The 14,465-nt window shown below is 47.4% G+C and overlaps 2 protein-coding genes across 3 annotated transcripts in view; one reads left to right on the plus strand and one right to left on the minus strand.

Moving 5' to 3' along the window:
- Nucleotides 1–3,242, plus strand: part of CSTPP1 (centriolar satellite-associated tubulin polyglutamylase complex regulator 1) — an 80,549-nt gene extending 77,307 nt beyond the window's left edge. Inside the window, exons 8-10 of the mRNA XM_071427488.1 lie at nt 1,195–1,258; nt 1,759–1,950; nt 2,105–3,242. Coding sequence (XP_071283589.1) covers nt 1,195–1,258; nt 1,759–1,939 — 245 coding nt within the window. The 3' untranslated portion in view covers nt 1,940–1,950; nt 2,105–3,242. The remainder of the gene's footprint in view (nt 1–1,194; nt 1,259–1,758; nt 1,951–2,104) is intronic.
- Nucleotides 3,243–3,871: 629 nt separating this feature from the next.
- Nucleotides 3,872–13,628, minus strand: ARFGAP2 (ARF GTPase activating protein 2). 2 transcript variants are annotated; one of them, XM_071427466.1, is made up of 17 exons: nt 13,280–13,628; nt 12,918–13,036; nt 11,950–12,022; nt 11,303–11,434; nt 11,133–11,213; nt 10,225–10,327; nt 9,581–9,637; nt 8,988–9,032; nt 7,847–7,899; nt 7,371–7,507; nt 6,691–6,822; nt 6,088–6,216; nt 5,880–6,008; nt 5,369–5,495; nt 5,161–5,251; nt 4,924–5,042; nt 3,872–4,500 (listed from the first exon to the last, which is right to left on the minus strand). In XM_071427466.1, exons 1-17 carry the CDS (start codon nt 13,535–13,537, stop codon nt 4,480–4,482), a joined length of 1,806 nt encoding a protein of 601 aa, XP_071283567.1. In that variant the 5' UTR covers nt 13,538–13,628; the 3' UTR covers nt 3,872–4,479. The 2 variants fall into 2 exon arrangements, with proteins under 2 accessions (XP_071283567.1, XP_071283568.1); XM_071427467.1 differs by lacking the exon at nt 8,988–9,032 and having other exon boundaries at nt 13,280–13,609.
- Between the last annotated feature and the right edge of the window lie 837 nt (nt 13,629–14,465).

Below are 14,465 nucleotides of genomic sequence, written 5' to 3' on the forward strand. Positions count from 1 at the left end.
GGCACTCATTGCTACATTTTTGATGACTGCTGCCAGCTTGCCTCTGTGGGACAGGTGGCTTTCCAGCCTCTCCTGCATGAGCAAGGTATCAGAGCCAGCAAACGTATTTGTGTTCCCACAAGGAATTCAAAGCCCCTTCCCAAAGGTATTGAGTGTAGCACCCAAGTCTCCTGAAAAACCTTAGAAAGAGCATTCCTCACTGTACTGGGTATAGATTATCAAATAGATTTTTTTGCCCTGGTGTGCAGTGGTACTCTCCAGGCTCTGGTAGGCAATCTCTGTGCTGTTCTCTGTAATTTCTGTGCTGGCTGATCACACTCTCCCATGACCCCTATACAAGGTGGAGTTTGTTAAAGAATTAGGAAGGAGGGCTTTCCTAAGAGCCCCATCTTCCCTTCTGGCTGTGCTAAGGTCCCAGTGTTTTCAGAGAAGAGCAAGGATTATCAATCAGCTGTTCCAGTCCTAAACTATATCATGTCCTTCGTCTGGAGTAGGGTTTCTAAAGTGAAAAGAAGCACGAACATGTTGATCTTACACTGAGAGGGTACCCAAGCACTGGCCCAGACTTTCATGCTCACACCCTCAAGTAATGCTAGAGCACAGTTCATCCACATTTAACTCCTGTAGGCAATGTGCAAGAGTCAGGCCTGACTTCCCGAGTTGCAAGGAAAGCAAAAGCCTTAAATCTGTGGAGTGTTTTGATCCCCGAGACCAGGAGGCCACAAGAAAGGCAGGTGGCACAAAAACATAAATAACCTTGGGTGGTATGTGCATGTTTCAGGCTGTGGCACTAACACCACATCTGTTACATCTGCTATTGGTGACTACACTGGGCAATGAACAAAGGCCCAAAGTTGATAGACTGCATCTCCCTGACAGTCAGTACTCTCATTTTGTACAGTGAATGAAAACTGCCAATCCTCAGGGCTGTAGGCAGTGGCCTACTGAGGCTGCCTCCAGTTTAGTCTGAGCTCAGCTATAGCATGTATGAAAGACACAGCAAATGGATCATCATTCTTTATCTGTCTATGATCCTCAACATTGCGGCCATTTCTCTAAGAGGTATAAGGAAAAAAGTGTTTTCTGTCTTGCAGACCAGATTTTGGATGCTGCTATGGCTTGAACATTTTTCTTGAAGAATCAATAGCCTAACTCTGCTGATACTTTCATTGTTTGTTTTTTTTTTTCCCCCAGGGGCTCTGCCAGATAAAGGAGACTTGTTTCAGGACCCTGCCATGGATCAGGAAATTGAGAAATTGTAAGTGGAATTGCCTAAACTAGGAGGTAAAGCAACAGATTAAAGGTAGCATGCTAAAGAAGAGTGGAATAAAGTACTGTCTTATTCCTCTGCTCTACTACAAAACAACAGAGGAGCTAAAAGAGCAACCTGAACAGGAAGAGCTTCTTTCTTTGTGGTGTCTAAATGCAGTTAACAAAATCCTTACAAAAAGTCTTCAAAAGCAGAGGGGAAGAGTGTGACTCAAAGAGGGATCTAGAGGAAGCAGCATTCTCTAATGAACAGGGAAATTTTGTTTGGATGGTGAAAAGTAGGAGTGTTGGAAGGAACAGCCCAGAAGATATGTTTAAATAGAAGATTCACATAGTGAGTCTGGGAGGTACAATGTATTCCCCCTCTATGCCATGAACATCTTTCCATCCCTGTGCTAGTTTTAAGTCTTTCTCACAGAGTTCACTCCAAGAGTGCTGCAGTAGAAGTTTTTGCAACATGCTGCTTAGCATATTTCTTTTCTCTTTCAGGGTAGCTCAGGTTTCAGGGCTTTCTGTCTCTGGTCCTGCCAGCTCCAGTGCAGACACAGCAAATATGCCAGCTCGTAATTCACCCAGGATTAACTCACCTTGGAAACCTCTACACCATCGTCGAAAAATGGATGCTGAGAGTGAAGGCTCCAATGAAGAGACAGACTCCTCTGAAAATTGAAGGTTTTGAGGGTGGGGACCATTCCCATCTTGGGCTTCTCCAGAACTCACTGGAGGAACAGCATCTCCTCCCAGAGCATCTGCTCTAACAGTGGGTTCTTGTCTACATCAGCAGTGTGTGTTGCTGTGCTAATCCCCAGTGCTGGGTTCACCCATCTCTTCCCAGGAACAACTTGCCTTTCTCTTAGCTCCAAATCCGTGCAGGAATAGTGCCTCTGCAGAAGCCATTTACAGCTACAGTTATGCTTCCCCCTGCTGGCAGGCAAGACAAGCCAGCAGCCGCCAGCTCTGCCACCGCTTGGAACCAGCCGGGTATGCTCTCACCGGGGTGCTCCCTCCCAGTTGCACAGTTCAGCAGGTGCTGAAGCCGCGGGAGTGCTAGTACAGGCCGCTTGCCAGTGATCTGTTGTGTAGCTCTGCTCAGATTTTGGCCCAGATAACAGAATGGTTAAATCGCCAGCAGCAGCTCTGCACTTGTGTTCCATTGCTATTCCCAGTAAAGCTGCATCTGCATATGATCAAAGGTAAGGAAATTCCTGAAGTTCCTAAAAAAGGGACGCTTAGATATTGCCATGCAACCTGTCTCTGCTTTGTGCTTTCTCCTCCATGTGTCCAAGACTTGCCAAAGCAAATACAGCAAATAAGCTAGATTGCAGAAGTACTGCATGGTGCTGTCTGGCTCCGCTGCTCTACTAAGTGCCCTTCTGTGAAGTCTCCCCATCCCTCTAACAGCATATTATGGTCATTTGGAAAAGTGAATTTCAGAGGATTTGGAGAAGAGGGATAGGGTTGTTAAATTCCTTGGCCACAGGTCGTCTGGCTTGCAAGCATATAGAGCACCTACTGGGGCTAGGTGGGCAGAAGCACTAAGGGAAAAGGAAGCAGTCATCAAATGAGATAAAGCTGGGTTTTTTTGTAAATATTGGTATTGTTGGAGCAGCAGTGTAGCCCTTAAAACTACAATAAGAAGTAGCATCACATTGCATTAATGGCAACCAACTCAGCAGTCTAAACCTCCACAGACCCAAACGCTTTGTCTAGCCCAGCTCCTGCACCCCAGCTTGCACAGACTCGTTATTTTGGGGGGAACTTCAGTTTCTCATGCTTCTTTGGGAGCCTCCTTGCTCCTCCTGGTCATAAAGTGCTACAGGACAGGCCACCAGGGCTGGTAACCCAAAGCTTGTAGCAGGGTACCAGCAGGGTTATTTATTTATTGTAAGTTAAATTATTTATTCTCTGTGCATTCTGTCCCAGCTTGGTGAGTGGCTGTGACAGCCTGGCAATAAAGCACGCTGTGTCAGGCCTCTGCTATGTCTTGGGTCTTCTGGGCTGCCCCAGCCCCTCCTCAGGGGCGGGGGGTATCAGGTGGGCAGGACCAGTGGAGGGCCCCGGCATCTTCCAGGGCCCCAGGAACCCCGCCCCTCGGCCGGAGAAGGTGCCGCCCAACCCCTGAGTGCCTGGACTGCCACCACACCCTGCAGCCATAGGGCAGCCACACCGCTGCTCCCTGCAGCCCCAGCCTGCTGTGCGTATTGTGACATTCACACAACTGGGTCAGGAAGACCCAACCTTACCCCCCTCATGCCCCACCAAAATGAAACATCAGCACAGAGTAGCTGAGTAGCTGCTGCAGCCCCTCAACTGGACAGGAGAGGTGAAACCCATGCCAGCCTCTTCCCAGTTGCAGACAGAAGGCTCCAGAACAAACAGCCCCAGCCTCTCTTTTGCTAACAGTGTGTAACAAGCCCTTTCCCACCCTTCTTCTTACTATCTAGTCCTCAACACCATAGTTCAAGGAAGAGAAAAGCACTCTTGTTAAAACCAGAGACTAAACTGAACAGGATGAAATGTCCTCACTGCTGCATCTCATGGTTAAGTCAGAGGCTCAGTACTTTGATCTGATCCGAAGCTGGGCAACAAAATAAACCAGGGATCCAGTGAATTTCTTTACTTCTTTACCTGGGCCTTTTTTGCTGATGATGTAGTTAGAAGCTAAAAAAATATTCTTTGATTTGATTTTTTTTCCCCCACATTCATATATGTTGGTTTAGAAGACAGTAAAAAGGACTAGATCACAGCAAAAGGCAAACCCTGCAAATACAGTGGACTCCACAGCACCATGGATTGGGAGCAGTGATCAGAACAAAAAACAGTCATGTCATATGATGTTCAGAAAAATAGCATTCCCCTTTTCTCTGTCACTTGGTGAGCTAAGGTATGGGCCAAAGAAGGACAGGAGCACTGATGAGGGCAGCCCAGGAGTTCGTGTCATATCTTTTACAGCAATGACGTTAACCCTGTAAGAAGGCCTGTCTCCACTGGCTAGTAGATAGCAGTGGGTATGAGGGCACATTGAATTTTAATAGAGTGGAATCCAGAGATATTAGAAAGCATCCTGGGCACAGCCATGTCCTGACCCCCTCCGCTTACCTTCTCCCCTCCCCACCCAACCCAGACAAATAAGACAATCCTGTGGAGTTTACTCCAGGCAAAGGTGGCATCAGTGCCTCTTGCTGGCTTCCCCTTGCAGTCCCTGGGTCATCAATATGAACCGTAACGATCCTAGGGAGGAAACAGACAGAGACACCTTGCTACAACACCTTTGTGCAAAATCCAGAGACAGATAACAAGAAACTGGGGGGTTTGGTATTTTAATGCAGTGTGAGGTTATTTAGACAGGACACCGTACAAACGCAGAAGGTAAAATGACCTTGACTTCTAGAATTCTGCCTGGAATTTGTGCGAGAAGGTGTATCTGACATAACAAGGTGTCCTGTGCAGCAGGAGGGTAAGGCTTGCCAAGTTCACTGGCCCCTGCAATTGCTCAGCTATTGTACAGCAGTCAACAGCTACAAAAGACGGGTGTCTTCCTGGGACTTCCCATATAATTTGAGAAGATAGTGATAATTCCAATGGAAGCAGGTTATGGTGAAAGCCCCTGAACATGACAACAGCCTTTCTTAAGTTGCCATAATGTAAACTCACCTGAAGGGAGTTCATCACCCCATTGGCCAGGACAGCCATCTTGCCGGCAACTGATTTCACTCCTTGCTTGAATTGTGCAATGTCAGCTGCAGGCAGGACATTTCCAATAGACACACCACCTACAAGAATCAAGAGGACTTAGCCCAGAGTCCCTCAGCTACAGAAAGCACCCTGATCCCCTGCAGTTTAGGTCTTCCAAAGCTGCCCCCTTCCTCAACCCACTGAGTGCTAACAAACCTGAGTGCACATTGTCAGCCTCTCCAAACAGGTCTGCAGAGCTGATGGCACTGCTGCCTGAGAGCTGCTGCAGTCGGGATCTGGCTTCATACTGCAGAAGAAAACAAAACAAAAATGTTGTATAGGAAGGGAACAAAGTAGGACCTGTGCAAACAGGAGGAGGTTAAGCCAGAGCTGTACCAGTGTAAGCACTGTGGAATGCATCTACCTCAGCATCTGCCTCCCGCCCGAAAAACATATCTGAAGAGATAGCTTTAGCCCCAGCAAACTTCTGCCGAGCTTCATTGGATTCCACCATGGATGGCCTGTTCTCAATCTCCCGCCTACTGGTGGGTCTGAGGAAACAAAAGGAGACATCGCAGATTAAGCTCACCAACACAGTAAAGAATCAAGACTTCTGTCTCAGACCTCATCTAACCAAAGGAAAGCAAGTCATCCTTAAGTATTAGTTGCATTGGGGCTCTCCTCTCCCCATTTCAGGGGGGTGTCTCAGCACTCAACGACCACAAAGCTGTTTAAACTTACAGACATGACAGGCAAAGAAGTGTCCGAGGCCCTTTCACTCGAGGCCTTTGTTCTTGGGCTTGTCTGTGCCTCTGCAAGTCATTTTCTACAGCACAAGGCTCCTCCTACAGCAGCATCTATGCCACAGCTCCCACACTTATCCTCTGTCCCCTACACAAGGGCACAAGGTACATTAGCAGTGGCAAGCACTTTACCTCTCTGAGACTGGCCGAATGCTGGAAACGGTCACCTCTGGTTCCTCCTCTTTGTCCATACCCCATGAAGAGTCCGTTTCCCATCGTGAGCCAAATGCATCTTCGAATGAGAAGGGACTGTATTTGTACCTAGGTACCAAAAATAGGTAATTTATGCCAGACATAAAATTCAGGAATAAGCAAAGACTACACTAAATCTAAGTCTTACTTGGGGGGTCCGGATGTGAAGCTACCACCATCTTCAAACAAGTCCAATTGGGAGCGGGAAGATTTTGCTACCAGCGGCGTCTCTTGTTCAATTACTTGCATCTCAGACATCACCGAGTGTGAAACAGAACTAGCACAACAAACAGGCAGAGTCAGGGCTGATGGGTCTGACAGCATCTAGTCCCTACAACCAGTCTGCCTCAAAACTGAATCTGGCCTTCACAGGCAGGGCAGGTAATATAAGTTTTGAAAGAGAATTGAGGGATGTCAGCCCCATTCACCACTTATCTATGCTCCTTCAGAAGTCTTGAGCTACCTTCTTCAAGGAAGGATCCTGCAGGGGGGCACCTGTCAAGCAGCAGGGCTCTAGTGCTAGACACTGACAGGCCACACATATCTGTGGAAAAGCTCAAATGAGAACTAGAACCTTTGAACTGAGTCTCTATTCCTTCTGGGGCCCAAAGCCTTTTCAGAAAACAGCATATGAGCACTTTAACTCATCTCCTTATCTATTACAAGAGCAAACTACTGACTTCAAGAAACTTTTCCAGAGCAGGGTACTTCCAAGACACCTGTCTATACTATGCCATCTACAGCCAAGTACCTTCTGGATACCAATCCCATGCCCAGCCTCTCTGCTTGTTCACGTTTCTTCCCTTCGAGGTTCTGGAGTTTCTTCTCTTCCTTCTTCCGATCAATCTGCAGTTCCTGATAAGCCAGTCGCATTGAGGTGACTCTAAGGGAAAGAGCCATGGTGGGTGCCAGCTCATTACCCTCCCTTGCTGCCCGTGTTGTAGAAGAACAATGGTTAAATAACCCCAACCACTTTTCAAAACAGCCACTTTTCACAGCAGCTCAGCCAAAAATCCTTGAACAAAAGCTATTGCTTGTTTTACCATCTCCTCCGCTGGGATTCAAGTCTTCTTTGGCTAACCATGATTTCCTTACTGTAAGCATCACGGTGTCTGTCTTCTCCCCACCCCTGCATCCAGAATGATCCATCCAGTTCAGCCTTTGGCATTTTCAGTCCCGTCCAAAGGTGAACGGAAACACACAATACAGAAGTATCTGCTCCCTACGCTCTTCCAGGAATGCTAATTTGAATAAAATACAGCAGTATAACCTGTGCCCTGCTGCAAGGGCCATACTGGCATACAGCTACTGCTCTTCCTCTCATGCAGTATGTTCTGTAGTCACATTTGGTGGTCCTGGGGTGAACAGCCTTAACCTCACACTACTTCTGCCTTAGGTATGCAAGGTACCCATCCCAAACAGGGCACTTACATCGACTCCTCGGCTTGTTTCCTGGACTCCACTGCCTGCTGCTCCCTCAGCTGTTCTGCCACCTGGGCTTGCCGCTCAATCTCACTGAAGCTCTGGCTGCTGACTTTCTGGGCTCCAAGACCTTTTTTTGCACCCAGCTTAAAAACAAGAACAAAATCCTGTGAATTCTTCATCCTAGATTGTTCATTGTAGAAGAAAACCTGAATCCTACTTCTTGCTGCACCAGTGAGGCCTTCAGTCTCCCTGTCATCCAAGAGTTAATCCATCAGTGGCCAGAACTTAGAGATAACCTCATATGCTTCAGACCACAACCAGTAATGATAATTTTTTTTACAGTAATATACAGGCTGCTTAAGGTCTCCTTTCCCCAAAGCAGATCTCTATGGCTTTGTTAAGCAGAAAGCAAGAATCAGGGAAAGGACAGCAGAAATGCAAGACATGCTTTACCTCCCCTCCATAAAAGAGCTCAGACATACCCCTTTCTTGGCAGCTCCCGGCTTCTTCTTTCCAATGAGGGAGGATTTAAGTTCTGCAAAAGGAGGGAAGTAGCAAATAAGCAGATGGGAATTAATTTAAGAGACCAAAATTAGACAGCAACCCACATGAACATCCACCACAGTCCAGCTGCAGTAGCATCCAGGGCACACCATGCATCTTCACATCAAAAGCCTGGGTGATTTCACCCAGGCAAGAAAGTTGCACGTAGAAGCTCCACCAGTTGCAGGCTGGTAGCCTAAAGAAGCATGTCCATTTCTGGAGCAACTTATAATTGAATTAAGAACTGTGAATATCTCCTCTGAGTGTTATGCAGCAGGTACCAGGGTAGTTCGAGAAAGACTAGGTTTATCTCATACACAAATTCAATAAAATGCAGCTTCAGAGGCATGTGAAGGTCAGAGTCTCACCAATGCCTTAGGGACAAAGCAGCAAGAACTCTCAAGTTGTGTTTACATGAACATACAAAAACATGGACCTAAAGTGCAGCAAGCTGTAAAAGCAACAGGTTCCCCAACACCTTGCACTTGTCACTCTTGAGGGCATGCCACACTTGTAAAACCAGACAAGGGCCAGCCAAGCAGCAGATGTCTGGGGAAGTCTAAGAACAAAGCAGAGAGGGACTGCCCAAAGCATTTTCCAGCTTCCTATAGGTAAGTCCAAAATATTTTACTGCCCTTTTTGGGCTTTTATTTTGTGTGAGTGTGTGTGCGTCTCCTGACTTTCTACAGCCACATGACTTTTGTTAGCCCATAAATTATTCTTGACACATTTTCTCTTATCTTTTCTAGTCTTATGATAAGTCTTTTTAAAAAAGGGGATTCAAAACATTCACACTATCTGAAACTGTTTTCCACTTGCTGTTCCTAACACTTGAATCGAGGTTGTTTGGGTTTACGTTTGGAGATTTTTATATTTCAGGAAACATTTAACAGAAATGTTAATACAGTCTCTTTACAGATACGACATATCTGGTTTAGATCTCAGTACAACAATATAAGCTTTGTCTTGTTCTCTCTCTCTAAGTACAGGAAGCTAAAGTTAGAATTGAAGGCAGAATCTCAGGAGGGGCAAGCAGAGTTGTCACAAGCAGCCAGCGCAGGCCAGCTGTTAGCCAGTTACCTCCAGCAGGAGCGGCCCCTTGTGTTGACAGATACACGGACATGTCTGAGGAAGAGACGTAAAACATGGGGAATGAACAGACACTTGAGGACACAGGCTCTCCACCCAGAATGAACCCACTGTGGGCTAGGAGCATGCTCTCAATAAGGGAAGAAGCTCCAGCTAGATCTTCTGTGTGCAGCCAGGATAGTAATGGCAGGGGAGAATTAGATACAAATCCCTATTATTCTGAAAACTAAAAATTCATTTGCCTCCAAAGGTTCTGTGGGGAAACAAATAAAAAAAACCAGCCACGTGGCCCTGATCACCCAAGTCCTAGATATGCAAGTGGCAAGTTTTGTCCAAAGCTCAAAACCAGGAAAACATACTTTTGGGAAAGCAACAGCTTTGAACTCAATTATCCAAACGAGGAAGAAACCTCCAGAAAACTGTGACTTGGTTTTGGGCTTCAGGAACATCCTAAGTACTGGCTCAACAGGGAGATAAGCTTGTTTAGGCATTCTGGAAACTGGCTCATTGTTTCCAACTTCACTGAGCTTACTGCTGAGCAGTGGGTATTAGAGCAAGACTGATCTGAGAGTGAAGAGTCTTACCTAGAGGAGCCTTAGGAGATGTGCTCAACAAGTCAATAGATGGACCTTGGCTGGGATCTGTGGGCACAAAACCAGAAGAGAACATTCAGCAGATTGATTCTCAACCCTTTTCTTTCCAGTATGTTCACAGCTGCAATACATCTCTCCTAGCTCCTCTGCCCCCACATATAAATCCAGTTACAGCTTGAAATATGCAATTTCTCAAGCAAAACAACTTTATGTCTCCACAGAGCAAATTATTCCTTCTGCAGTGTTCTTAACACAATTTGCTTAAGAAAGCAAACACTCTGCAGGGAAATATACAAAGCTGTTACAAATTACAGCTATGCCCCCAGGTTCTTGGTTTCCTTGTCCTTCACCCTAGAAATTTTTCAGTCCTATGTCATTTTCAGACCCAACAAATTCAAGAGGTAGAGAAGAATGTTTAGACAAATAACATCTGAAAGCAGGGAACTGAGCCCAAATGGAGTAGTGTTTTTAGAAGTCTCCACTAATTTAACTAAACATCATAAGAGTGTGTAGAACTTCCACTCCTCCAGCCCTGAACCAAAGGATAAGTTCAGCCCTTCCAACAGTGGTACAGAACTGTATTCTCCTGGAAATGAAGACAGGTTCTTGGAAAAATTATTCAGTAAAGAACTCACTTGAAACTTCACTGCCTTCTGGTGACTTTGCTGCTTTTTCCATCTCTGGAGAAGACTGTGCAGGATTCTGGCTAGCATCTGCTACATCCCAGGTACTGGAAGACTGCAAGGAGATACTCATTCTAGTTACTTCCAGAAGATGAATGAACCAAACAATCCTGAATTTACTACAGGTTTAGTGACCTGTACTCAATTTTAGGCCAAAGGAAACTTATTCCAAACTTCAGACTATGCCTTCCTTGAACATAACATATGGACAAGTCCACATTCCCTTAGCAGGGACAAAAATGAAAACAACAAAAAGGAAGCTAAGCTGAATGTAAGGCCAGGAGGAATGACAGAATCATTTGACAAGCTGGCTAATGTGAGGACTTCCCAGGTGAAAGGAAACAAGTTTAAATCTGGGAGAACGTGTGAATGAGTTTTCCTGGAAAAAATTCAGCTCCACTTCCACTGTCTCTATTTGCCATACAGCCAATTCCAGCATTACCTGAGAAAGTCTGCCTGGCATGGTGCAGTTGCCCAAATCCCGTTTACCAGGGTCTGTGCACTGAAAAGTTTCTTTTAAACCAGAAGTTCAAAGTAATAGCTTTGCTAGTCCTTGCTTTAACTGTACAAAGAAACTAAGCATTAACACAGCACACAAAGCATCTTCCAGTGCATAGGTGGTAGCTTTGAGTTCTTGAAACTAAAGATGGTCTCAAAAACAAAGGACATGGACGGATATCACAAGGACTGTTCAGATCTGTGACTATGTCCCAGGCAGATGACTGAATCTGACTTCCTCCACATTACTACTGATTAATTATACAATTTAGAGTTTTCCAAGCTAAGTGGGACCGCTCCTGGTTGAACAGCTGGCTATTGGAGAGCTATTAAGGCTGCCTGGTTTAGCCAGCTCTTCTCACCTGTGTGTGCTCCATGAAGAAATCAGCATCACTCTTCTCAGGGGAGTGCCCAGGGGCTCCACTCAGTCCATCTATAAGCAGCTAAAGAGAGGAGAGGGTAAAAAGAAGGTATCCTCCAAGACTCAGCATCCAGCACTACCCATCTAGCACTCCAGAGCTCTCAGACCTACCTCAGTGCCGTACTTGGCCATGGCAGCACTTGCCAGCTGCCGGATCTTCTCCCTGTACATCTGGGCAGCTCGACTGTTATATTTAGCATTGGCATCTGTGGTGGTACAGCCGTGCTGGCGGAAGAAAGCAGTCTGAAAAGAGAGGAATATTCAGTCTCCTGACTGCTAGATCGTACTCAAGCAAGCACTAGACAAACTCAACAGAAAAAGAAAACTTCCCAGAGACAGAGGATGAAAATCTGAGAACACAGCATAAACTGTTCATCAACCATTCATTGATCAGCTTTCTACAAGAAATCTCACTCCAGGGGCATATGAAAATCATCCTCCTTCTCTACAGAGAGATGATTCTGAGTCACAAAGCTGAGCATGAGCTTTCAAACTGATCAGTGTTGTTAACTTCTATCATTTAAGAAGGCTATGCCTCTCATTTAAACGAGGTGCAAAAAAAATGAGAGATCTGAAAACAATGCATGCAAAGGTCACAGTCTGATGTCCAAGCACACTTGACAAATTCCCCCCTCCATTACACATTTCAGGTCAGACTGGTACCAAGAAAGCCATACAAAGGAAAAAAAAAACCAAGAAACAGAGGATGTAGATTAGCAAGAGGGAAAGCAAGCAAAATGCCTACAGAGGCTCCTCACCGCGTTGGCATTACTGCCCACTTGCATACACCTCAGCTGGAACCAGTTCCAGTTAGAATCCAACTCTGTGGACCTGTGTGAGAACCAATTATTTCTATTAATAAAGACCAGGCAAACCAAATGCAAAACTGAGCTCTGGCCTAAAATGGTGAGATATCTCACCACTATTCCAAAGTGCAGGAGGCAAAGGTGGAAAGAACATCTTGGGAATTTCTTTGCTCCTCTAAAAAATTAATTTCAACTTTTAAAGTGAGAAAAAAGACCATCTTTTATCCAAATTTTGAGGATCTCTCCCTTGTACTGCTTGTTTAGAGGGCAGAGCTTGAGCTAGGAAAGCACAGCCAAGAACTTTCATTCTACATGTGATCTCGCCACAACACGAGAGACTCATATTCAGCCCGTCCCTCAGGTTAGGCCAAAACACGTGACAAAGCAACCGAGACTACGTCCAAGTAAAGCTAAGGGACACAGAGTGTCTCATACCAGTTACTCAACTTCTCTCCTAACAAGTAAAGGTCACAGTTCTCTTAACTTAAAATGCTAATTTTTACAAGTACTGAAAACAAGAAGTAGGCTGAAAAGCCAACAACATCTTCCCCATTAGGCTGATACCAAAAAGATTAAACAATATTCCTCCTTTTGCCTTACTCAGCATTACGAAAAATTATGTACACCACACTGCTGCCTTACTGGCGAGATTCATGCACCGCTCTCGTCTCTCTTCCTAAAATGCCAAGTCCAAATAGCGTTTCTGCAAGGTTAGCGAAAGCAACATGTCGAGGTTCCACTTGAGGTGCTTTGGAAACTCCATTTTGGAAGTGCTGAGTGACCCAGAACCTCCCGCGAGCAAGCCTCGTAACCCCCGAGGTGATGGCTCCGCGATAATGCTTCCCTCCCGATCCCTCCGTACCCCCACCCGAGGCGGGGCGGCTGCTCCAGGCGTGCCGGGGGTACCGCTCCCCACGCACCTGATGAAGCTGAGGTGTACGCCTAGGGACCTGTGGACGCCGGAGCAGTCGATGCATAGGAAGACCCCGTAGGTGATACTGGCCCAGCTCGGGTTCTTGGCGCCGCAGTCGAAGCACGACTAAAGCGAAGGCAGAAGGACAGCCAGGTTGAAGCGACGGCTCTGCCGCTCCGCCACCCCCTACACAGCTCGGCGGCCCCGGCCGCTCTGCCCAGGCGCTCCCCAAGGGCCCCTGCCCGGCCGCCCTAACAGCCGCCGCAGCGCGGCCCAGAGCCCACCGGGGCCCAGTCGGAGCGCAGTCCGCGGCCGCAGAGCAATAGCCCGGCACAGACAGTCCAGCGGACCCCGGCCACTCCCCGCTACCTTGTTGGCCGGCGCTGCCCGAAGGCGCTTGAAGAGGGTCTGGATCTCCGTCTTGCTTGGCTCCGCCGCCATGATCTCTCCTTCCCAGACACCCCCGCGGGTACGGCAGCCGGCCGGGCCCAATCGGCGCCGCGGCCGCGGTAGAGCCGTGCTGGGCCGGCCCCCCCACCGCGTCCGTGGGTGTGAAGGGCGAGCAGAGAGCGAGGTCCCTCCTTCCCTCCGCTCCCGGGATGTGGGGCAGCGCCAGCTCCAGATCATCCCGGCCTCTGCGCCGGCTGCCGGCCGCACGCCTCGTGGGGGTCATGGTATCGCTCTGCGCACATCGGGCTTTGCACGCCCTGAGAGCCCCATGAGCTCGGAGCGCTTTCGGCAGTCCCAGCGCTGCCGGGGAGCCCTGCTGGCTGTGCCCCAGGACTGTGCTTTGGGGGCCGCTGCGGGCCCGGACCAAGGGAAGGGAGCTTTAGAATAGCAATGGGGCCGTGCCTGCCGTGGGTCATCTCAGAGAAGCGTTTACAGCATCACCTGCTCCAGCAGCCAGCCTCAGGGCACCGGGCACAAACGAACGGGGATTTGGAAATGATTTACAGAACCACAGAATGTCCTGAGTTGGGAGGCACCCACATAGATCACCAAGTCCAACTCCTGGCCCTGCACAGGATATCCCTAAGAGTCATGCCATGTGCCTGAGAACATTGTCATAACACTTCTTGAGCTCTGCCAAGCTTGTGCTGTGACCACTTCCCTGGGCAGCCTATTCTAGTGTCCAAACACCCTCTGGGTGATGAACTCTTTTCTAATATCAAACCTAAATCTCCACTGACAACTCTAGGCCTGATAGTGGTCATTAAAGAGAAGAGATCAGTACCTGCCCCTATGCTTCCCCTCGTGAGGATATTGAAGACCATGATGAGAGATGAGGTCCCTTCAGTTTCCTCCAGGCTGAAAGACCAAGTGACTTCATCCACACCTGGTATGGCTTCCCCTTCAGACTCTTTTCCATCTTCATAGCCCTGATTTAATCAGGGGTGACATCTCAAGAAGCTCTTACTTTGGCTATGCAGTAATCAAGGAATCATGAGCCAGTAATCAAGGTAGGGAAGTTGTTACTTCAGAGCAAAAATTATGTCAGGGCCCTTAATACTGCTGTGTTACCTGCCTAGAAACAGTAGAATATTGGCTAGAAAGT

Source organism: Agelaius tricolor, unplaced genomic scaffold, assembly GCF_023055355.1.
Source record: "Agelaius tricolor isolate 1412-34295 unplaced genomic scaffold, bAgeTri1.0.p SCAF_5, whole genome shotgun sequence".
Taxonomy (NCBI): domain Eukaryota; kingdom Metazoa; phylum Chordata; class Aves; order Passeriformes; family Icteridae; genus Agelaius; species Agelaius tricolor.

What these genes read in the sequence shown, in the direction of transcription:
- ARFGAP2 (XM_071427466.1), bottom strand. Translation starts at nt 13,537, where the DNA reads ATGATCTGGAGCTGGCGCTGCCCCACATCCCGGGAGCGGAGGGAAGGA. An exon ending in GGGCAGCGCCGGCCAACAAG is followed by an intron (nt 13,037 to 13,279) that starts GTAGCGGGGAGT and finishes CCTTCGCTTTAG; the next exon opens with TCGTGCTTCGACTGCGGCGC. An exon ending in GGCGGGAGGCAGATGCTGAG is followed by an intron (nt 5,252 to 5,368) that starts GTAGATGCATTC and finishes TTTCTTCTGCAG; the next exon opens with TATGAAGCCAGATCCCGACT.